The sequence below is a fragment of the Arachis stenosperma genome, chromosome 6, assembly GCF_014773155.1.
Source record: "Arachis stenosperma cultivar V10309 chromosome 6, arast.V10309.gnm1.PFL2, whole genome shotgun sequence".
NCBI classification, from domain to species: Eukaryota; Viridiplantae; Streptophyta; class Magnoliopsida; order Fabales; family Fabaceae; genus Arachis; species Arachis stenosperma.
The window spans coordinates 3,078,601-3,103,563 of NC_080382.1; the positions used below are offsets into that span (position 1 = coordinate 3,078,601).

The window sequence follows — 24,963 nt, forward strand, 5'->3', positions numbered from 1 at the left end:
CTCGGCAGGTAAGTAAGCAGAACTTTTGTGTATCTGAAGTCAGTGTTTCAGTTTATATCACTTAACTGAAAGTACAAACGATTTGATTTTGATTTTTTCAGTTCATATGGATGCCCTATAGCGCAGTCGACGTCATCCAGGTTGTCCATCCTGAGGTGTTGGAGCCTCGGCATACGATGTTGTGGCGATGCAGGACGTCCATGATTTATTTTGCGGTTGTCGAGTGGCATCAGGTTGATAGAGTTTTACCTCAGTTTGGCGGCGTTCAGCCCATACCGTCTCCCACCCTGAACATCGACTTCCTGATGTCGAAGGACGGGAGAGGAGGTGACCGTTGGTTCCCGGCACAGTACCCTGAGTGGCATCTTTACTGGCAGGAGCGTGCTGATTATATTCTACAGTTTGACATCGTGCCCGACCCTGGACCGTCACATGAGTTCTTGACATGGTGGTATCAGCACGGGAAGAGGTTTTTATCGCCGGAGATGTTATTGGGGGATCCGAGAGGTGTTCCTATTCCAGATGAGGAGCCACTTATTCGTAGGGGCTACCGGACACGGGTGCCACGCTGTTGCGGCACTGGATCGCACCTGTTTAGATGATTCATGGATAGTGGTGTATGTCTTGTTGTCATATTTATATTGTGTACTTTGTTGGTTTGTTATCGTTGTTATGGTATGTACTTTCTTATTATGTTATTTGAATTTAGGTTATGTAGTCTCATTTACGTCGATGTATTCTACTTTTATGTTATGATTTATAGTTTCATGTTATGTTATTCGTTATCAGTCATACCATGATATAATGTTGTTTGTTCTAGTTATAAATTTCAATGATTTAAAAGACATTCAACAGAAATATTTGGTACAAATAACAAGTTTCATTACACATACGAAACAAAGTTGTTCCATACAAGTTGTAATACATTAAAAGTTATAAACAAATAGAGGACAAGTGCTAATACAATAAGAAACAAACACATACATAGCAAATCGCCTACTGATTTCTAGCAGTCCCGCTGGGGCCTGCGGCTTGTGGACAACTACGCCTGGTGTGACCTGGCTGCCTGCAGAGGCCACATCTCTTTGGCTGGTTCGGATCTGCTTCATCCATGTTGGTTCGAATTCTTGTGGATCTAGGACGACCCTCCCTCGCACGCCTCATACTCGGATCCGGTATAACGGTAGGCCCGGCATAAGGTGGCTAGAAACCCTCCGGAATGGGAGGGGCAAATCCCATCTGATAGACACCGAAAACGGAGCTAAGGCGATATACCTCGTGGACGTAAGGCTGCCATGTAAGCCGTGAATAAGCACAGCATGCCAGTGCGTGCGGACAGGGAAAATGAAGTGCTTGGAAGTATCCACAATCACAAGTCTTAGACCCTAATGAGACCCTGTACGTATGATGAGCGGATAATTTATACGCTTTTTGGCATTATTTTTAAGTAGTTTTTAGCAAGTTCAAGCTACTTTTAGGGATGTTTTCATTAGTTTTTATGTTAAATTCACATTTTTGGACTTTACTATGAGTTTGTGTGTTTTTCTGTGATTTCAGGTAATTTCTGGCTGAAATTGAGGGACTTGAGCAAAACTCTGAAAAAGGCTGACAAAAGGACTGCTGATGCTGTTGGATTCTGACCTCCCTGCACTCAAAATGGATTTTCTGGAGCTATAGAACTCCAAATGGCGCGCTCTCAACGGCGTTGGAAAGTAGACATCCAGGGCTTTCCAGCAATATATAATAGTCCATACTTTATTCGAAAATTGACGACGTAACTTGGCGTTGAACGCCAAGTACATGCTGCTGTCTGGAGTTAAACGCCAGAAAAACGTCATGATCCGGAGTTGAACGCCCAAAACACGTCATAACTCGGAGTTCAACTCCAAGAGAAGCCTCAGCTCGTGGATAGATCAAGCTCAGCCCAAGCACACACCAAGTGGGCCCCGGAAGTGGATTTATGCATCAATTACTTACTCATGTAAACCCTAGTAGCTAGTCTAGTATATATAGGACATTTATCTATTGTATTAGACATCTTTTTGACAGTTTAATCTCTTTGAATATTCGGTCACTTGATCATGGAGAGGGCTGGCCATTCGGCCATGCCTGAACCTCTTTCACTTATGTATTTTCAACGGTGGAGTTTCTGCACACCATAGATTAAGGGTGTGGAGCTCTGCTGTACCTCAAGTATTAATGAAATTCTATTTTCTTTTATTCAATTCCTCTTTTATTCTTATTCCAAGATATTCATTCGTACCCAAGAATATGATGAATGTGATGAGTTAGATAACCCTCATTGTCATTCTCACTTATGAACGCGCGTGATTGACAACCACCTCCGTTCTACATGCAACCGAGCTTGAATGCGTATCTCTTAGATTCCCCAACAGAATCTTCGTGGTATAAGCTAGATAGATGGCGGCATTTATGAGGATCCGGAAAGTCTCACCTTGTCTGTGGTATTCCGAGTAGGATTCCGGTAATGAATGACTGTGACGTGTTTCAAACTTGCAAGTGCTGGGCGTTAGTGACAGACGCAAAAGGATCAAGGGATTCTATTCCAGTAGGCGCAGGAACCAACCAGTGATTAGCCGTACTGTGACAGAGTGCGTGAGCATTAGTTTTCACTGCGAGGATGGGATGTAGCCATCAACCATGGGTGATGCCTCCAGACGATTAGCCGTGCGAGTGACAGCCACATAGGATCATTTCCCGAGAGGATTGAAAGTAGCCACCGCTGATGGTTGAACCCCTATACACAGCTTGCCATGGAAAGAAGTAAGAAGGATTGAGTAGAAGCAGTAGGAGAGCAGGCGTCCTTGAGCCATACAGCATCTCCATCCACTTATCTGAAATTCTCACCAATGAATCGGCATAAGTATTCTATCCCTTTTATTATGTCCTTTTATTATTAATTTTTGAAACCATAAATCAATATTTAATCTGCCTGACTGAGATTTACAAGGTGACCATAGCTTGCTTCATACCAACAATCTCTGTGGGATCAACCCTTACTCACGTAAGGTTTATTACTTGGACGACCCAGTACACTTGCTGGTTAGTTGAACGGAGTTGTGGATTCAACCAGTGCCATAATAGAAGCCTTCATCTCAAAATAGTTAGAACATGGATCACAATTTCGTCCACCAAGTTTTTGGCGCCGTTGCCGGGGATTGTTCGAGTATGGACAACTGACGGTTCATCTTGTTGCTCAGATTAGGTAATTTTCTTTTCAAAAATCTTTTTCAAAATTTTTCTTTTATTTTTCGTTTTTCTAAACTTTATTTTCGAAAAAAATTAATAAAAATTCAAAAAAATTCATAAAATCATAAAAATAAAAAAATTATTTTGTGTTTCTTGTTTGAGTCTTGAGTCAATTTTTAAGTTTGGTGTCAATTGCATGCTTTAAAAATTTTTCTTGCATTTTTTCGAAAATCCCATGCATTCATGGTGTTCTTCATGATCTTCAAGTTGTTCTTGACAAGTTTTCTTGTTTGATCTTGATGTTTTCTTGCTTTGTGTTATTTGTTGTTTTTCATATGCATTTTTCGTTTGTTAGAGTCCATGCATTAAAGATTTCTAAGTTTGGTGTCTTGCATGTTTTCTTTGCATTAAAAATTTTTCAAAAATATGTTCTTGATGTTCATCATGATCTTCAAAGTGTTCTTGGTGTTCATCTTGACATTCATAGTGTTCTTGCATGCATCTTGAGTTTTGATCCAAAATTTTCATGTTTTGGGTCATTTTTGTGTTTTTCATTAAAAATTCAAAAATCAAAAAATATCTTTTCCTTATTTCCCTCCAAATTTCGAAATTTTGGGTTGACTTGGTCAAAAAAATTTTAAAATTAGTTGATTCTTACAAGTCAAGTCAAAATTTCAATTCTAAAAATCTTATCTTTGTAAAATCTTTTTCAAAAAAATCATATCTTTTTCATTTTCTTTATAAATTTCAAAAATTTTAAAAATCTTTTTCAAAATATTTTCAAAATTTTTTTCTTATCTTTATATCAAATTTTCGAAAATTAGCTAACAATTAATGTGATTGGTTCAAAAATTTGAAGTTTGTTACTTTCTTGTTAAGAAATGTTCAATCTTTAAAGTTCTAGAATCTTATCTTGCAGTTTCTTGTTAGCTAAGTAATTTTAAAAATTAAATCTTTTTCAAAATATCTTTTTTTTCTTAAAAATCTTTTTATCTTTTTATCTTATCTTTTTCAAAAATTTTATCTTTTTCAAAATTTGATTTCAAAATATCTTATCTAACTTGCTATCTTCTTATCTTTTTCAATTTTGATTTCAAATCTTTTTCAATCAACTAACTAACTTGTTGTTTGTTTCTTATCTTTTTCAAAACCACCTAACTACTTTTCCCTCTCTAATTTTCGAAAATATCTCCCCCCTTTTTCAAAAATTCTTTTTAATTAACTAATTGTTTCATGTTTTAATTTTAATTACATTTTATCTCTAATTTTCGAAAATTACTAACTCCTTTTTCAAAATTATTTTCGAAATTTCTCTTCTCTCTCTTCTTATTCTATTTAATTATTTAATTACTAACACTTCTCTTCACCTCCCTTCATCTAAAAATCCGAACCCTCTTCTTCATTCTTCTACCCCTTTCTTTTTCTACTAACATAAAGGAATCTCTATACTGTGACATAGAGGATTCCTCTTTCTTTTCTTGTTTCTTCTCCTTCATATGAGCAGGAACAGGAAAAAAGGCACTCTTGTTGAAATAGATCCAGAACCTGAAAGGACTCTGAAGAGGAAATTAAGAGAAGCTAAATTACAACAATCCAGAAACAACCTTTCAGAAATTTTCGAACAAGAGAAGGAGATGGCAGCCGAAAATAATAATAATAATGCAAGGAGAATGCTTGGTGACTTCACAAAGCCGACGTCCAAATTTGATGGAAGAAGCATCTCCATTCCTGCCATTGGAGCCAATAACTTTGAGCTGAAACCTCAGCTAGTTGCTTTAATGCAACAAAACTGCAAGTTTTATGGACTTCCATCTGAAGATCCTTATCAGTTTTTAACTGAATTCTTGCAGATCTGTGAGACTGTAAAGACGAATGGAGTTGATCCTGAAGTCTACAGACTCATGCTTTTCCCTTTTGCTGTAAGAGACAGAGCTAGAATCTGGTTGGATTCACAACCTAAGGATAGCCTGGACTCCTGGGATAAGCTGGTCACTGCCTTCTTGGACAAATTCTTTCCTCCTCAAAAGCTGAGCAAGCTGAGAGTGGATGTTCAAACCTTCAAACAAAAAGATGGTGAATCCCTCTATGAAGCTTGGGAAAGATACTCAGCTGACCAAGAGATGTCCATCTGACATGTTTTCAGAATGGACCATATTAGACATATTCTATTATGGTCTCTCTGAATTTTCAAAAATGTCATTGGATCACTCTGCAGGTGGATCTATTCACCTGAAGAAAACGTCTGAAGAGGCCCAAGAGCTCATTGACATGGTTGCAAATAACCAGTTCATGTACACCTCTGAGAGGAATTCCGTGAACAATGGGATACCTCAGAAAAAAGGAGTTCTTGAAATTGATACTCTGAATGCCATATTGGCTCAGAACAAAGTGTTGACTCAACAAGTCAACATGATCTCTCAAAATCTGAATGGATTGCAACATGCATCCAACAGTACTAGAGAGGCAGCTTCTGAAGAAGCTTATGATCCTGAGAACCCTGCCATGGCAGAGGTTAATTACATGGGTGAACCTTATGGAAACACCTATAACTCATCATGGAGAAATCATCCAAATTTCTCCTGGAAGGATCAACAAAAGCCTCAACAAGGCTTTAACAATGGTGGACGCAATAGGCTGAACAATAGTAAGCCATATCCATCATCTTCTCAGCAACAGACAGAGAACTCTGAACAAACCAATTCTAATTTAGCCAATATAGTCTCTGATCTGTCAAAGGCCACTTTCAGTTTCATGAATGAAATAAGATCCTCCATTAGAAATCTGGAGGCACAAGTGGGCCAGCTGAGTAAGAAAGTTATTGAAACTCCTCCCAGTATTCTCCCAAGCAATACAGAAGAAAATCCAAAAGGAGAGTGCAAGGCCATTGACATAGTCAATATGGCCGAATGCACAAAGGAGGAGGAGGACGAAAATCCTAGTGAGGAAGACCTCCTGGGACGTTCCTCAAGCAAGAAGGAGTTTCCTATTAAGGATCCTGAGGAATCTGAGGCTCATCTAGAGACCATAGAGATTCCTTTAAATCTCCTTCTGCCATTCATGAGCTCTGAAGAATATTCATCCTCTGAGGAGAATGAAGATGTGACTAGAGAGCAAGTTGCTCAATACTTAGGAGCTATCATGAAACTGAATGCCAAGCTGTTTGGTAATGAGACTTGGGAAAGTGAACCCCCCTTGCTCATTAGTGAACTAGATACTTGGATTCAGAGAACTCTACCTCAAAAGAAACAAGATCCTGGCCAGTTCTTAATACCTTGCACCATTGGCACCATGAGCTTTGAAAAAGCTCTATGTGATCTTGGGTCAGGGATAAATCTTATGCCACTCTCTGTAATGGAGAAGCTGGGAATCATTGAGGTACAACCTGCCTTGTTCTCATTACAATTGGCAGATAAGTCCATAAGACAAGCTTATGGAATAGTGGAGGACGTGCTAGTAAGGGTTGAAGGCCTTTACATCCCTACTGATTTCATAATCCTAGACACTATGAAGGAAGATGATGAATGCATCATCCTAGGAAGACCTTTCCTAGCCACAGCAGGAGCTGTGATAGATGTCAACAGAGGTGAGTTAGTCCTTCAATTGAATGGAGACTACCTTGTGTTTCAGGCACATGGCCATCCCTCTGTGACAAAAGAGAGTAAGCATGAAGAGCTTCTCTCAGTTCAGAGTCAAGAAGAGCCCACACAGTCAAACTCTAAGTTTGGTGTTGTGAGGCCACAACCAAACTCTAAGTTTGGTGTTCAAACCCCATATCCAAACTCTAAGTTTGGTGTTGGGACTACACACTAAATTGACCTGATCACCATGTGGCTCCATGAGAGCCACTGTCAAGCTATTGACATTAAAGAAGCGCTTGTTGGGAGGCAACCCAATTTTATTTATCTAATTTTTATTTTATTGTTATTTTGTGTTTTATTAGGTACATGATCATGAGGAGTCACGAAAAATTCATAAAAATTAAAAACAGAGTCAAAAACAGCAGAAGTAAAAATTTTCACCCTGGAGGACGCACAGGCTGGCGTTCAACGCCAGTAAGGTGCATCTGGCCGGCGTTCAACGCCAGAACAGAGCACCATTCTGGCGCTGAACGCCAGAAACAAGCAACATCCTGGCGTTAAACGCCAGGAACGTGCACAGAGAGGACAAACTGGCGCTGAACGCCAGAAACAAGCATGAAACTGGCGTTCAACGCCAGAAACATGCATTACATGGGCGTTGAACGCCCAGAACATGCACCAATGGGCGTTTAAACGCCAGAATGATGCATGAAGGCATTTTACATGCCTATTTGGTGCAGGGATGGAATTCCTTGACACCTTAGGATCTGTGGACCCCACAGGATCACCTCAGGATTTGTGAACCTCACAGGATCCACACCTACCTCGCCCTCTCTCTCTCCATTCATGGTCATCCCTTCTGTTTTTCATTCACCACCCACATTTATCCACTCTTCCCCATACACCCCACCTACCTTTACAAGTCAACTTCTCCATCCCACCCAATCCCACCCATATAGCCGAATCCTTCTCCCCTCACTCTTCTCCATTTTCTTCTTCTTCTTCTTCTTCTTCTCTTCTTTCTTCTATTGCTCGAGGGCGAGCGATATTTTAAGTTTGGTGTGGTAAAAGCATAGCTTTTTTGCTTTTCCATTACCATTAATGGCACCTAAAGCCAGAGAAACCTCAAAGGGAAGACAAAAAGCTTCCACCTCTGAGTCATGGGAGATGGAAAGACTAAATATAAGCCGTCATAGCTCAGTGGTAGAACATGTGGCTGCAAATCAAGAGATCCCTGAGATACCTCAGGGAATAAGTTGTCCTCCACACAAATATTGGAAGCAACTAAGGGGAGGAACACCAAGAATTACTAGGAATCATTCAACAGAAGCAAGGAAGAGACATAGAGGAGCTCAAAGAGCACCATTGGACCTTCAAAAAGGCGCCACCCTCACTCAGGTGGATTCATTCCTTGTCCTTATTCCTTTCTGTTTTTCGGTTTTTAATATTGTGTTTATCTATGTTTTGTGTCTTTATTTCATGATCATTAGTATGTAACCATGCCTTAAAGCTATGAATAAATTCCATTAATCCTTCACCTCTCTTAAAAGAAAAATGTTTTAATTCAAAAGAACAAGAAGTACATGAATTTCGAATTTATCCTTGAATTTAATTTAATTATATTGATGTGGTGACAATACTTTTTGTTTTCTGAATGAATGCTTGAACAGTGCATATGTCTTTTGATCTTGTTGTTTATGAGTGTTAAAATTGTTGGCTCTTGAACAAAGAGAAATGTTATTGATGATCTGAAAAATCATGAAATTGATTCTTGAAGCAAGAAAAAGCAGTGAAAAAGAAAGCTTGCGAAAAAAAAAAAAAGAGAAAGGAGCAGTAGAAAAAGCCAATAGCCCTTAAAACCAAAAGGCAAGGGTAAAAAAAGGATCCAAGGCTTTGAGCATCAATGGATAGGAGGGCCCAAGGAAATAAAATCCAGGCCTAAGCGGCTAAATCAAGCTGTCCCTAACCATGTGCTTGTGTCATGAAGGTCCAAGTAAAAAGCTTGAGACTAAGTGGTTAAAGTCGTGATCCAAGGCAAAAGAGTGTGCTTAAGAGCTCTGGACACCACTAACTGGGGACTTTAGCAAAGCTAAGTCACAATCTGAAAAAGTTCACCCAGTTATGTGTCTGTGGCATTTATGTATCCGGTGGTAATACTGGAAAACAAAGTGCTTAGGGCCACGGCCAAGACTCATAAGTAGCTGTGTTCAAGAATCAACATGCTTAACTAAGAAAGTCAATAACACTATCCGAAATTCTAAGTTCCTAAAGAAGCCAATCATTCAGAACTACAAAGGAAAAAGTGAGATGCCAAAACTGTTCAGAAGCAAAAAGCTACAAGTCCCGCTCATCTAATTATAATTAATATTCATTGATATTCTGGAATTTATAGTATATTCTCTTCTTTTTATCCTAATTGATTTTCAGTTGCTTGGGGACAAGCAACAATTTAAGTTTGGTGTTGTGATGAGCGGATAATTTATACGCTTTTTGGCATTGTTTTTAAGTAGTTTTTAGCAAGTTCAAGCTACTTTTAGGGATGTTTTCATTAGTTTTTATGTTAAATTCACATTTCTGAACTTTACTATGAGTTTGTGTGTTTTTCTGTGATTTCAGGTAATTTCTGGCTGAAATTGAGGGACTTGAGCAAAACTCTGAAAAAGGCTGACAAAAGGACTGCTGATGCTGTTGGATTCTGACCTCCCTGCACTCAAAATGGATTTTTTGGAGCTACAGAACTCCAAATGGCGCGCTCTCAACGGCGTTGGAAAGTAGACATCCAGGGCTTTCCAGCAATATATAATAGTCCATACTTTATTCGAAAATTGACGACGTAACTTGGCGTTGAACGCCAAGTACATGCTGCTGTCTGGAGTTAAACGCCAGAAAAACGTCATGATCCGGAGTTGAACGCCCAAAACACGTCATAACTCGGAGTTCAACTCTAAGAGAAGCCTCAGCTCGTGGATAGATCAAGCTCAGCCCAAGCACACACCAAGTGGGCCCCGGAAGTGGATTTATGCATCAATTACTTACTCATGTAAACCCTAGTAGCTAGTCTAGTATATATAGGACATTTATCTATTGTATTAGACATCTTTTTGACAGTTTAATCTCTTTGAATATTCGGTCACTTGATCATGGAGAGGGCTGGCCATTCGGCCATGCCTGAACCTCTTTCACTTATGTATTTTCAACGGTGGAGTTTCTGCACACCATAGATTAAGGGTGTGGAGCTCTGCTGTACCTCAAGTATTAATGAAATTCTATTTTCTTTTATTCAATTCCTCTTTTATTCTTATTCCAAGATATTCATTCGTACCCAAGAACATGATGAATGTGATGAGTTAGATAACCCTCATTGTCATTCTCACTTATGAACGCGCGTGATTGACAACCACCTCCGTTCTACATGCAACCGAGCTTGAATGCGTATCTCTTAGATTCCCCAACAGAATCTTCGTGGTATAAGCTAGATAGATGGCGGCATTTATGAGGATCCGGAAAGTCTCACCTTGTCTGTGGTATTCCGAGTAGGATTCCGGTAATGAATGACTGTGACGTGCTTCAAACTTGCAAGTGCTGGGCGTTAGTGACAGACGCAAAAGGATCAAGGGATTCTATTCCAGTAGGCGCAGGAACCAACCAGTGATTAGCCGTACTGTGACAGAGTGCGTGAGCATTAGTTTTCACTGCGAGGATGGGATGTAGCCATCAACCATGGGTGATGCCTCCAGACGATTAGCCGTGCGAGTGACAGCCGCATAGGATCATTTTCCCGAGAGGATTGAAAGTAGCCACCGCTGATGGTGAACCCCTATACACAGCTTGCCATGGAAAGGAGTAAGAAGGATTGAGTAGAAGCAGTAGGAGAGCAGGCGTCCTTGAGCCATACAGCATCTCCATCCACTTATCTGAAATTCTCACCAATGAATCGGCATAAGTATTCTATCCCTTTTATTATTTCCTTTTATTATTAATTTTCGAAACCATAAATCAATATTTAATCTGCCTGACTGAGATTTACAAGGTGACCATAGCTTGCTTCATACCAACAATCTCTGTGGGATCGACCCTTACTCACGTAAGGTTTATTACTTGGACGACCCAGTACACTTGCTGGTTAGTTGAACGGAGTTGTGGATTCAACCAGTGCCATAATAGAAGCCTTCATCTCAAAATAGTTAGAACATGGATCACAATTTCGTCCACCAACGTACCAAGAGAGAATGAGCCTGTCGGAGTCGTCTCAGCAACGGTGTACTCCGAGTTATCCCTGTCGTAAACAGTCACCGTGAAATGCCTGGCTGTTCTCAGGTTGGCCTCGATACACTTTACTATGTATTGACTGAATTGTTGTCCAGTACCCATCTGAGCCTCGGCCTCCCTACCCTTACGGACAAATAGCTCAGCAAGCCTTCCGTATGTGGCCTTCACCAGGGAGCAAACAGGGAGGTTTCTAACCCCTTTCAGGATTGAGTTGACACATTCCGAAATATTGGTCGTCATGTGCCCGAATCTCCGAACCTCATCACAGTGCTGTGTCCACAACGAATACTCGATTCGGTTCGCCCAGTCACACATTGCCGGATTCTCAGAGCGCAGAATGTCAAACCAGTAGTCAAACTCCACCTCGGTCTTGGCATAAGCGGCGTTAACAAGAAGCCTCCGGGCATCTTTTCCCTTGAACGTCAAGGCAAAATTCGCTGCAACGTGTCGAATGCAGAACGCCCGGTACGCAGCAGGCGGTAGCCATCCCCCATCCGGAGCCTCAAGGGCTGCCTTTATGCCGTTATGCCTATCTGAGATAACTAACAGACCCGGCTGAGGTGTCACGTGCTCACGGAGGTGGGAAAGAAAGAAAGACCATGACTCAGCATTCTCACCCTCAACTAGTGCAAATGCCATGGGGAGAATGTTCGAGTTTCCGTCTTGTGCAATGGCGACTAGCAGTGTTCTCCCATACTTCCCATATAAATGGGTGCCATCAATACTCACCAAAGGCTTGCAATGACGGAATGCCTGGATACAAGGGGGGAAAGTCCAGAACAGCCTATGAAAATAAACCTGAGAATCGTCAACCTGTCCCCCAACTCGAACAGGGCAAGTCCTGAGGACGGCTACAGTGCCAGGCATCGTCAGCTGAACTCCTAAAACCCACCTAGGGAGCTCATTGTACGACTCGTCCCAGTCCCCATATATCACGGCAACGGCCTTCTGCTTCGCCATCCATACCCTCCTGTACGTAGGCCTGAACCCAAAGTGTGCGGCCGTGGCATTTTGGAGCACCTTGATGTTCACACCTGCATCAGCCCTAACCATCGGCATAACGAAGGTGGATATGACATGGTAGTCCAGACTCCTATGGTCGCTGGAGATGGAGCTGGCAAGACATGTATGCGGTCCGTTGTATCGCTTCACTTCCCAGATACCCTTCCGCTGTCGGAGACTCAACCGAATTAGCCATGTGCACCCATTCCCAAACTCAGAACACTTTCCCACATACCTGCGGTAGTCAGACTCAACGACCTTGTACTGGACCCCTCGGCGGATACTGTACGTCTTCACACTCAACAGCGCCTCATCTTTATCCTGAAATTGTTGGCCAACCTGGAACTCGTTCATACCGGCAGACCCCTCGGTATCTCTAGCACCAAATCCTGAGGCCTGCAGAGCATTGTCGTCCTGCCGCATGGCATCCAGGTCCAATGAGGAAAAATGGGGTGGATACTGCTGTGTGCCAGAACTAGATCCACCTGTAGCCCTTGTCGGAACAGTAGTTCCAACATCATCGCCGCTTTCATCAGCGATCATATCCGGCTCCACGTCATTGTCATCTGGATCATCAAACAAACCATCACCAACACCAGCCGGTGTGGGACAATGTACCTCGGTGGGAATATGTTCCCCATACCGAACCTCGTCTCCAACATTGCCGCTCAGATCAACGGCAAACGAATGGGACGCAACAGGCTGCATCGGTGGCTCATACACAGGAGCAGAGGATGAAGCAACAGCAGGTCTCGAGCTCGAGCCGGCAACCGCGGCTATCGTAGTGGCATTCCGGTTCGAACCACCCGAGCTAGATACCACATCAACCAACTTTGCCAACAGCTCTGGTGTCCTTACCTCGGGAAACTGCCTACGAGAAAGAAACATAACCTGCAAGTCCTCGTCACTACCGATTGTGAAACAATCAAACTTCACGGTGTCATGGAGCACCGCTGTTGGAATGCGGTAGAAAAACTTCTTGACCCTTTTAACGCCTTCAACACCCAGCTTCTCCAGCACAGAGCTAACAAGTGCATCGTAGGTGGTTGTCGGCGTCACGATAATACATAGGGGATCCTTATCAGTGAACTTCACGCCGGACCGAGTTTTTCTCTTAATCGACCCTCTGTAATGTACCAGAACTAGGAAACTCTCCTCACTAGCCATCTCACCTCTTTGTTGAGAGCAACATGAGTTCACAGCATATATATACAGACCTGGCTCGCACTATATATATATAATTCGAATCTATATGTTTCGAATTATGTAGTGTCACAACCTAACCTAGTAATTCGAATCAACTTGATTCGAATTAGTTAACAATGTGCCTTCATAGTAATTCGAATTAAATAAATTCGAATTATCTTGGTGTAATTCGAAACAAATTGTTTCGAACTTCATTCAGTTGTTGGCTTCCTAGTAATTCGAATCATATCAATTCGAATTACATGCAAATCAAATTCGAATCATATTGATTCGAATTATATAATAATTCGTCCTGGTTGATTCACGTTTTGATTTTTCATTTGGCTGAATTAGGTAATTTTGAGCTCTCCTTGGCTCATTTGGGTTTTTTACCCTAAAAGTTATCGTCTTTACTATTAGAGTGATGCAGACGAAAGTGTGACATTCTAATAGTAAAAATATTATGTAGTACAATGAAAATATTAACTTAAGACCACATAATTTATTGAATTTAATAGGTTAGGGCAAACTCGGAAAATTTTAGGTTAAAAAGGATAATAGGAACATTTTTTTATTAGTACCTCTTTTTTCTCTTAACGCTATATTTAAAAAATATTATATTTTAAACATTCCAACAACCATAGAATATTCATCCACACGTATGTCTGACAACATTTTGTAATAAAGCATAGAAGAAAAAATAAAAAAAAAAAGAATAAAGTAATATTTTTTGTGAATTTTTTATTTTAATATTAAAGAATGAATAGAATTTTATGTTAATGTTACAAAAAATAAGATTTTACACTATTTTAAAGGCACTGTTCTGTGCAAATACAATACGTAGAACATGTATTGTATTGACAATACGTAATTTGTATATTGTAATTTAATTTTAAAATAATACAATACGCAATTTGTGTATTGTTTTTATAAATTAAAAAATTTTTATCTTATAATCTGCACTCTGCAAATTTTATAGCCTTCCAAATTTTGTAAAACACCGTTACTTTTAATATTAAAAGATTATACTAATTTTTATTTGATATCTAAAAGAATGAACTTTTCTTTTGTCTCTCTATCTCTTTTTTCTTTATATTAAAATTGAGTAAAAGGTAGTAGTCGAAAAAACGTAACAAGTTTGGTAAAAGTCTTCAGGTAGTTTTGTTATTCTTTTTAATTAGCAGATAAACAAAATCAAAAGCTAAAATAATTGTATTTTTAAATCATTTAGTTGCTTATCTCTTTATACATTAAGTACGCTCTCATAGATCCCTGTTAAATTAGTGTTAAGATACCGCAAGAAAATCAACAAAATGCTTGTGCACCTTAAAGAAATACTTTTAATCATAATTGTTGTTTTATTTCCATTTTTATGATTTGGGAGAACATAGATAAAATGATTATTCTTTTTTTAAAAAAATTCAAACTATCATATTTTAGTGACGAATTAAATTTCGATTAATTTCTATATACAAGTGATTCTGCTATACAAGTTTTACAAGTCCTCTAATTGATATTACGCTCAAACGTGCCTCTAACAGATTTTTAATTTTTGAAAGGATTTCGTTTTTTTTTTTGAATTTCTTGCCTTTTCTTTCTCATTTTTCATTTACGTGCTTTTCTCTTTATTCTCTTTCTTCGTTATTCTCGATTTCCATTGTTTTTTGACATCAAGTTCTGAAATCATTTTTGAAGTGTTTCATCTTCATCGTCGTGTTTCTCCTCGTTCTTCTTTTAATTTTGCAACATTATGTATTTTTTCTTCTTTTGTTTGATTTTTTCCTCCTAAAAAGAATTATGAGAATATGAAATAAGAAAATGAAGAAGAAGAAGCAGCAGAAGATGAGGAGGAGAAAGAGGAAGAGTTCTGAATTATGCATAAGGTCTACTTCAACGGATTTTGGGTGTATTTCTATAATCGTTTGGGTGTATTTCTGAAGTTCCATTATCTTCAAAACGATTTCAAAACTTGATTTCAGAAACCATGAAAATCGGAAAAAAAAACGAAGCAAGAATACCAGTGATAAACGCAGGTAAAACAACAAATGAAAAGGCGAAGAGAGAACGCACGAAGGAGATCGAACAAATTTGGCAAGAAACTCGTTTTCATGGAGGAAGAAGAAGAGTTATTCATAATGCATGATGAGTAGCGCGCTTTGAAAACAGGAAGTGGTTGAATAACGTGCGTGTATTTACTCTTGAATCTGGGAGTGTAATGCGCGTGTATTTTATTGGGCTTATGCCAACTTATAAGACTTCTTAGCCAAAGCCCAAAAAGGTTTGTATATGTAGCAGACCTCATTAAATTTTACTATTTTTTTTATTAAAATTAATAGAATAGATTGTGTTGTTTAATTTTTTTTAGTTATGGGTATTATAAAGATTTTTTAAGCAAATAACAACATATTATTTCTTAAGTTTTAAAATAATAAGTATTTGTTTGGACGCTATTATTTTGATAAAAAAAATTAATAAAAAAAAGATATTTTTTAATTTGTTAGCGTTGACAAATTTCTAGTAGTAAAAGTAAAAGTATTAGAAAAATAAAAAAACATATTTTTTGAGAAACTGTAATTTATATCTTTTTTTAAAAGATTTTTTTCTTTAAAAAAAGATGTTTTCATATAATAAATAAACAAAAAAGTATTTTTATATTATTATATCCAAATATAATTGATAGATAAATTTTTTTTGCATGAGATACTCAAATATAATTTTTTTACTTTTTTGTAAAATCTTTTAAAAAAATAACTCAAAAAAATCTTTTTTAAAAACTCACTTAAACAAATAAAAAAAAAATTTCAGCAACAAATATCTTTTATTTGGGCATTGTGCGGATCTTCTGAAAAACAGTATATATTAGAGAACAACAATATTTATTCTTTAACATTAAAACTTTTAAGGAATTTATTCATTTTACATTAAAGATAATAAATTTAAATCATCTAAAATAAAAAATTAATAAAATAATAAAATAAAAAAAATCATAATTAAATTTATAATTTTTTTAAATATATATCCTACTATTTTAATTTAAAAATAATTAATTTATCATTTTACTATTTTATCTTTTTTTTTTCCTTTAAAGAACAGAGAATCACCTAATCACGTTGGAAAAAGTTAGTATCTTATTTTAATTTTTAAATTAAAAGAATCAACGTTCTTTTTTTTTTTAAAAAAAAATAAAAGATAGATTGCCTTATCTTTTTTTTATCTTGGTGCCCAGGACAAAAAGAAACCGACCTCGCCTATGGAGTTAGCCGCCTTGAAGGAGTTATATAAGGGGCAGAAGCTGCATTACGGTTCCTCCAACGCAAACTCGATTAGAGTCAGAGAGCAAGAGAGAGAAGAGGGAAAAGCTACCAATCCTAGGGTTTTAGAATTTAATTTGAGCAAGCTTCAAATAGACAAAGAACCCGATTGATTGAAACCTAATCTGCAACTGTAAGAGAGGGAAAGAAAGAAGAAGAAGAAGATGCCGAAGAACAAGGGAAAGGGAGGGAAGAACAGGAAGAGGGGGAAGAACGAAGCGGACGACGACAAGAGAGAGCTGGTTTTCAAGGAGGACGGACAGGAATACGCGCAGGTCCTCCGTATGCTCGGTAACGGCCGCTGTGAAGCAATGTGCATCGACGGCATCAAGAGGCTCTGTCATATCAGAGGCAAGATGCACAAAAAGGTGTGGATCGCCGCCGGTGACATCATCCTCGTCGGCCTCCGCGACTTCCAGAACGACAAGGCTGACGTTATCCTCAAGTACATGGCTGACGAGGCCAGACTTCTCAAGGCCTACGGCGAGCTCCCTGACACCACCCGCCTCAACGAGACCGTCGGTGGTGGCCTCGAGGATGACGAAGACCAGTTTGGCGACGACTACGTCGAGTTCGAGGATGAGGATATCGATAAAATCTAATTCTTAGTTATCTTTTTGTCAGTCTTATATTTTCGGTTTCATTGTTTTTCCAAGAGTTAGTTGTTAAACATTTTTCTGATGACGAATTTACGGTGCTTACTAGATTGAGATGTTTTTTTTTTTTTTTCGTCTTTCTATGGTTTCATCTTTTAAAGGATTTTAAGATATGGTCATCTATCCTTGCTATCTTGCTTGTGTATTTGTTAAATATAGATGCTAAACATAGGTTAACATAATTTGGTGATATAATTTCATAAATGACAATCAGCTAAGTAAAACTAGAGCACCTTTGAAAGAATGATGGTTTTACATTGAAAAAGAAGGCACTATGGAATGGTAATTGCTAATTACCCTTGAGGCCTTGGAGGTTATGAATTTGGCATGTTTTCAATGGCATCTTGTGTGTCGCCTCCTTTTGAAGTTGTCTCCCAAAGTAGTCATCATGTCGTCTTCTTTCAAGACATCAATTGGCACCGAAACTTGATTAGTGAAACCTGTTGCTTGCTGTCTGTTACAAACTAGACAAAGAAACCTAGTTGTTATGACGTTAATTAAATCAATTAGTTCGCCTAAATAGATTATGGTTAGCTGATAAATCAACGTACCGAATGCATAGATACACGAAGCTAATGGTTCGGTGGCGCTCCCTTCACTCCAATACCAAAAAGATTAAAGGCAATTGACCTTATCACCAAATTCATGCAAACCTCTGACTTCTCTTGTGCATGGCACCCCAACAGAAGAAGGCAGAGGTATCCATGAAGTAGCCGCTAAGGTCTGTTATCACCTCCTTTCGGACTTGGAGCGAAGAGAGCTCCAACACAAACACCACAACTACCCAGTGGCTATTCTCCATGGAACTGCGGTTATGTGCTTCTCACTTGGAGCTTGACTTTATATAATAAATTAAGGATTGTCAAACATTGAATCCATTTTCAACATTATTGCCGACTTTGATCCTTTCCTATTAACATATCTGATGCAGATACAGACTCAATTATGAATCCTATTATGAATTCTATATTTTGTTTAGTGACGTGTGCTTGTGCGTATGGTGCAAGCATCTCCGTTTAATTGGCAGAATTAACTAATAATTAGCAATTAAATCCACACAATGTTGACAAATTTGGAGTCAACTTTGCACCGGAAAGCAAAGTTGGCGTTGCAGATCAATTGCTCAAATGAGTGTATCATATTATCAAATTGTTTTAATTCTAGAAAGAAGATTATGATTTATAATACAAATTCTGTACATTCCTAAATGCTTTAAAATCTATTGTTTTCTGGAAAAGCATTGTATGTAAAATTCACATTGAAGGTTTGTGGGGCTGTAATCTTGCTTCAAGCAGTTTTGCCATCAGCGAGTTGTCATTAACTCCCTTTGGCAATTTGGAAGAAGAACAAGACTCAGACATGTCACTCAGCTTAATCACTGAACCCTCCCCGAAAATATTATCTGTCTCTGGATAAACCTTATCACCTTCTGATGATATAGAACTGCTCCCAACATGCTTTTGAGCTTGTGTTGCCAATTCACAATCTTCTGACTGAACCTGTTTCCTCATTGCTGCATTATCCAGTGAATGCAGGCATGGGTGAATCTCTTTTGGGGTGTGGCTACTGCATCTGCCTGAATCAACCGACCTTTTCGCGTGAAGAAATGTTTCAATATCAACACCTAACTTGTCAACAACAGAATCTCTTCCTCCTGATTGCTTGCGCTCATCAAGCCAAGCCTCTGAAATATGAAGCATTAGCCTATCAAGGTTATTTTCACCTTTAAAATGACCCGTCTCAGCGCCATTATTCTGTCTTAGAGAACGTGCTTCTCGTTCATAGTCTCTTATTCCTTTGGCAAAGTCGTCACACAGATTCTCCAATAGGATCCGACCTTTTTGCTCTCTTTCAAGATCTCTGAGACAACTTGACAGTGAAGACTTCATCTCCGAAAGCTCCCTTGTGAGCTTTTGACCAACGCTTTCCGAATGCTGTCTCAACCTCCTTTCTTCTTCTATCTCTTCATTCATTGATTGAACTGTAGCTTTAACTTTTTCATGTTCTTTGTTCTTCCTCACAAGCTTGTCCTCTTCTATTTGCCTCATTATCATTCGCTTTTCTTGTAGTAAGTCTCTGACCTGTACCTGAGAAAGATCTAGCTCCATTTTCAAGGCTTTTATCACTGACATACTCGATGCGTTCTGTTCTTCAAGGCTCGAGATGCGGCTCAGTACTTTGAGTAACTCTCTTGATGTTTTAGGGTCGCCACATTTACCCCTTAACTCCGCAGAACTTGTTGGATTTACTGAAAGATTGTACGGTGCCACCTATTTTAAGCAAACAAAAAATTCAAACATAATATATACCATAATGATAATTGAGGATTGAAGTTAGCTCAAATCAACAAAGTCAGTTATAAATCTATTTCTCTTTTTAACCACTAATGAGATACCACTGATATAAAAGAGAACAGAACATGTAGAATATAAAGGAAAAATTAAACACAGATATATATAATACTTACTTCCAATGTAAAATTAAACATAGATAACAATACTTACTTTCACGGAGTTACAGTAACTTGCAGGGGACACTGGCAGAGGAGCACAACCCTTACTTTCAACTGATCTACGGTGCTTGAGAGGTGATGCTTGGACATGTCTTTTCGAATTACGTTCTAATTTGGGCTTCATTGAGGAACATAAGAATAATACAATTACTTGTCTAAAAATGCATCAACAAATTCCACTAAAGCTGATTGAATTATAATTTTACGAATCCAGTTCACCCAGTCAATTGTTATAAATAACCAAAACTAAGTTTCCAATTTCAATAGTGAAACTAAAATTTCCAATTATAGTTATAAGAAACTAACATACTCACTAAGCAGCAAATCATGCACCAAGAGTAGAAAAAGAAACTGGCAAACTCCCTAAGAATCAAAACATGCACAAGACTAGAAAAAGAAACTCGCGAGTCGGGATTATACCTGGTGATAGGGGCTATCAGCAAAGTGTTTAGGAAGCTTAAGAAGTGTGTTGCCCTTGCGGCGGCAGCGGGGAAGTAGTGCCATCTGGTAGGGCTGAGTCTCCCAGAGTTGTGCACAGAGCTCTCTGGCAGAGAGTGACGATGATGTGGGACAGTTGAGGAATTCTCGAATGTTGATTCTGGAGTGGTGAGATGGAAGGTGAAGCCTCCATAAGGGTGGAGGAGTGGAAGAACCACCCCTTTTGTCCACAAACACCATTATTCCTTCTTCCCTTTTCTCCTCTCTACCTCTTTCCATCTCTCTCTCAACTGATTTTGTTTTGAAATACTTGACAGTGCACGAAGAAAGCAGCATGAACAAGTTAAGTAAGCTTGAGTGAGGGAGGGTGTAAGTTACAAAGGCAGCTTGTATTGTTTGAGTGCAGGCAGCCACCTCAGCACGTGCCCTCAATGTTGGGGCCAGGCCCCCCATCCCAACACCTTAATTTTGTCCCCCTTTTGTCTTGTTCCCTCCTGCCTAAACTAATTGTTTCTCACTTTCATTCGTAATTGACAATTTGTAGACTAAATTCCCACGGTGGATTTTTAGATTCACTCATTTTTCAGATTTAAAATTTACTGTACGGGTTCTCGAAATCTAATTCTATGCATTATATTGATTTCTAAATGTTTTCCAACGTTAAATCCACGAACAAAATAGTAAATTAGTTCTGACTTATCACACTAGATACATGATTAAATAACGTCTTTTTATTTTAGTTTTTGAATAAAATAAAAGAAGGTCGTTTTTAGAGAATAAAAGAAAATATGATAATTTGTACATTATATAAAATTTTTTTTCTCATTTTTTTCTTATTTAAATGTCAAAACGAAATAATACTGTTTAGTCATATATTTAGCATGACAAATTAAAGTCAATTCAGTATTTAGTTCGTTAATTCAGAGATCTAGGAATTAATATAGTGTTCAGGAATTAATATAGTGTTCAAAACTAAATTTTAAAGACCAGTATAAACAATTTTAAATTTAAGAAACTAAAATGATAAAAATTATGAGTATGAGAGACCACTTTAAAAATTTAGTTACAACTTGTAATTCTCTACTATTATATATATAATGGTGGGTTCTGTTATGGTTATGGATGTAATGCCTATGGTGGCCACATAATCAAAAGTTAGCCTGTAGTCTAGATTTGTTTGTAGTTAGCGAATATTGAACTTAGTTTTAAAATAATCTAAGGTAAATGATTCATGAACAGTGCAGGATTATATTAATAATTTTCATTGTAATTCATGACTAAAAAAGATGAATCTTAAAATTGGGAATGACAGACATAGACAATGTCATGGTTGATTTTTTCGATGTGTTTAGCTACGGTGATGGCAGAGGTAAATGCGATTCGATATGTAGTTCTTTACGTTGGCTTTTGATGAGGAGGTATATTTCGGCCTTATTTTTTCGTTGTGGAACCCAAAGTAATTTGCGTGGCACTATCTCAAAGTGGTATCGTCTTGTTTGTCAATTTGAATCCCAACTGATATAATGTAAGGTCAGTCTAATTATGATTCGTAACATTTTGTATTGAATATTTAGGTGCAGTAACAATAGCGTACCAACTAAATACAGTTTTGGCCCACCGCAGACACATAGTTTAGGACGACACAACTTCTTCAACTACTCCAAAATAAAACCCTCTCCCTTTCTCAACAAGCTTTTTTCAATAGGAGCTTTCATGAAAAAGAAATTTAAAAGATTCTTTTATTGAATATAATTTCTATCAATCACATACGTGATGTTATCCGTGATAATTAGCTATAAGATATTCTATTATTAGACTTGGTAATACAAAATATTTACATAAAGTTCATCAAATCACTTAATAATTTCAAGAAATTTATTTTCTAATATGCAGCCATGACAGATAGAATTTGATCTGCAATATATTTGATTTATATTAGATCTCATTAATGGATAAGCACACAGTTTTATTTTTTTTAGAAAGGGAGAAAATATTATTTTAGTCCCAATGTTTGGAATCTCCTAACGTTTGAATAATTTTTAGGTTTTTTTACCAAAATGCGCATGTGAAACATTTTAATTCCCAAAATGCGCATGGATTGAAATCTTTCTGAAAATGCGCAGCTCCATTTCTTGGCCGGCGTCAGCGAAATGGATTTTCATATCATTTCAAGTCAGGTGCCCACAAAATGGGCCAACCATATCAGATGCAGCTCCCACGAAATGACTATCCCTATTTTCTTGATGGCAGTAGCGAAATGGAAGAAACAACTCAGGGGCATCAGGCGCAAAATGGGAGCACTGCGGAGGTGAGGACACTCCCATATTCACTCTATGGTATAGTCATAATTTGATGTAGAAAAGTGGATATTGTTGCCCTTATATTGAAAAAGATTTTGTTTAAAATGTTATCTCTAGGTTACTTGTGTTTGTGTGTGTTGCAGAATTATCTTGACAATTGACCATAATTATCTGGACGTACTTAGGAGTAAGAATTTCCTAATTATGTGTTGGTTTGAATTAGCTTATTTGAGTTAACAAAGTACTTTTTATAAAAAATAAAATAAAATACTTTAAGTTTTAAACACATTTTAATACATTTTTTAAGAATAAGTATTTTTATTAAAAAAGCAAATTATTTGCTTTTTTCTAAAAGCCAGTAATACCTTGTTTTAAAAAAAAAAAAAAACAAAAGCAAAAGACGTTTTTAATATTTGAAAACTCTTTTAAAAAGTCTACCCAAATGTAAAATAACTTTTATCTATAAAAAATAATTTTCTTAAAAAAGATAAAAGAATAAATACTTTTTTTTTAAAAGCCAATTCAAACTAGTCCTATGATGATTTGCAGGTCAATTGTATAATTTAGTTGTTGCTCATTATTGTAGTCTCTCTATATGTAAGATGACATTTCTTGAGGTTTGTAGGTGAACATGAACTATTGATATGATATTATGCCACTGCTTTTTTATAAAATTGTTTTATGGGATATCATCATAGGCAAACAATCCATAAGAACTCAGAAAAGTTACTTCGGAATATTGTAATTTTGATGCTAATGAGCTTGCAGCTTATTACTTCTTATAGAATTGACACATTTTTCTTATTATCATGGTAGAAGAGATTTTGGGTTCATTCATATAATTACATTTTATATTTGCTAGTTCATGCACTTTCACTTAGTGAAATTCTTGCAACCTTACAACCAAAGGTTATTCCTTCTACTCGTACAGTTTCGGATAAGCTGCTTAACTTTTATGCTGCTATATGTTTTGTGGGTATTGTTGATTCATATTACTTACCATTCAAGGGCAGCAAAGTTAATTAAGATATTGTTGAAAATCTAAGATAGATAATATACTATTGACAAATTTGATAATAACATTTAGTGTACAAAGAATGCTTTCTCAATTAGGTATTTTGTATTGGATTCAATTTATGTTCTTATTAGCAACTAAGTATTAATATTGTACAATATTAAGCTGGCAAACAATCAGTGCCCTTATTTTGTGCCTGGTGCTCCTGAGTTGTTTCTTCCATTTCGCTACTGCCACCAAGAAAATAGAGGTAGACATCACCTGATATGGTTGGCCTATTTTGTAGGCACCTGGCTTGAAATGATATGAAAATTCATTTCGCGGACGCCGGTCAAGAAATGGAGTTTAGAAAGATTTCAATTCATACGTATTTTGGGAATTAAAGTGTTTCACATGCGTATTTAGGTAAAAAAGCCTAATTTTTATAGATAAGTACTAAACTTTTTATTCTGTCTTTTCTATAATTTTTACCTCAAATAACAAGTTTTTTATTATAAAAAAAGTTATTTTTTTAACTTTTTTATAAATACTTTTTTTATGATTTCTTCGTAAGCATTTAAATAACTTTTTGAAAAGCTACAACATAATTTTAAAAATTACAACAGACATTAATATTATTACTTTTTATAAGTCAAAAGTTAAAAAAAAACTTTTGAAATTTCTAAAACGGACCTAAATATAATACTACTACTAGTCCCTTTTTTTTTGTTTTGGTGAAGACAAGATAATAATAATAATAATAATAATAATAATAATAATAATAATAATAATAATAATAATAATAATAATAATAATAATTTAATTAAATTTTAGATTTGTCATTTTAATTAAATTCTATTAAAAAAATTATTGTATCAATTTTAAAGTTCGTAACTGTGTATCGCAACTATCTTAAACCACAATCTTATTTATTAGCACCGCAATCTCTCTTCTCTTCTCAAAACTTTTAAAATTTAAATTTTAAATTTTAAATAAAAAATAATAATTTCAAGATCTTATAATTTGACTATATTAAAAAATAAATTTAAATTAATACCATACAAATTATAATTATTTTATAATAAATTAAATAAAAAATCAAAATTAAAATAATACGATCCAAATTATAACAAATTATTTGATCAAAATCAAAATCAAAATCATTTTTTGCTATTTATTTAAATAAAAAAGCCATTGTGGGCTAACCTAATTACCTAAGAGCTACGGGGTTATAGAAGCTATAATAAGAGCATGAGACCGAAGCAGAGTGTCCTTGAATTTGTTGAAGGACACACACACATATATATGTTATGCACTTAATTATGACTAATTAATCTGATTAAGTGAAAGGTTAAAGATTTGAAGCGGGATTAAGCATGCGAATTCATGGGATGGCGCATTGCAAATAGCACTGAGTAATTTTGCATTTGCATGGTAAAATCTAACACAAAAAAACAAAACAAAACAAAACAAAAGCAAAGGGTCCACAAATTGATACGAGGACTTTA

The 24,963-nt window shown here is 37.0% G+C and overlaps 3 protein-coding genes across 3 annotated transcripts; 1 reads left to right on the forward strand and 2 right to left on the reverse strand.

The window, feature by feature from the left end:
• Positions 1-775: 775 nt before the first annotated feature.
• On the reverse strand, positions 776-13,226 carry LOC130933495 (uncharacterized). Its single transcript, XM_057863130.1, has 2 exons — positions 11,009-13,226; positions 776-816 (listed from the first exon to the last, which is right to left on the reverse strand). Exons 1-2 carry the CDS (start codon positions 13,224-13,226, stop codon positions 776-778), a joined length of 2,259 nt encoding a protein of 752 aa, XP_057719113.1.
• A 3,241-nt stretch (positions 13,227-16,467) lies between these two features.
• Positions 16,468-17,278, forward strand: LOC130935516 (eukaryotic translation initiation factor 1A-like). The gene has a single exon (XM_057865293.1). The coding sequence runs from the start codon at positions 16,720-16,722 to the stop codon at positions 17,155-17,157; it is 438 nt and encodes a 145-aa protein (XP_057721276.1). The 5' UTR covers positions 16,468-16,719; the 3' UTR covers positions 17,158-17,278.
• A 1,060-nt stretch (positions 17,279-18,338) lies between these two features.
• On the reverse strand, positions 18,339-20,577 carry LOC130933338 (uncharacterized protein At5g41620-like). The gene is made up of 3 exons (XM_057862928.1): positions 20,144-20,577; positions 19,716-19,841; positions 18,339-19,481 (listed from the first exon to the last, which is right to left on the reverse strand). The coding sequence occupies exons 1-3, from the start codon at positions 20,495-20,497 to the stop codon at positions 18,465-18,467; spliced, it is 1,497 nt and encodes a 498-aa protein (XP_057718911.1). The 5' UTR covers positions 20,498-20,577; the 3' UTR covers positions 18,339-18,464.
• Between the last annotated feature and the right edge of the window lie 4,386 nt (positions 20,578-24,963).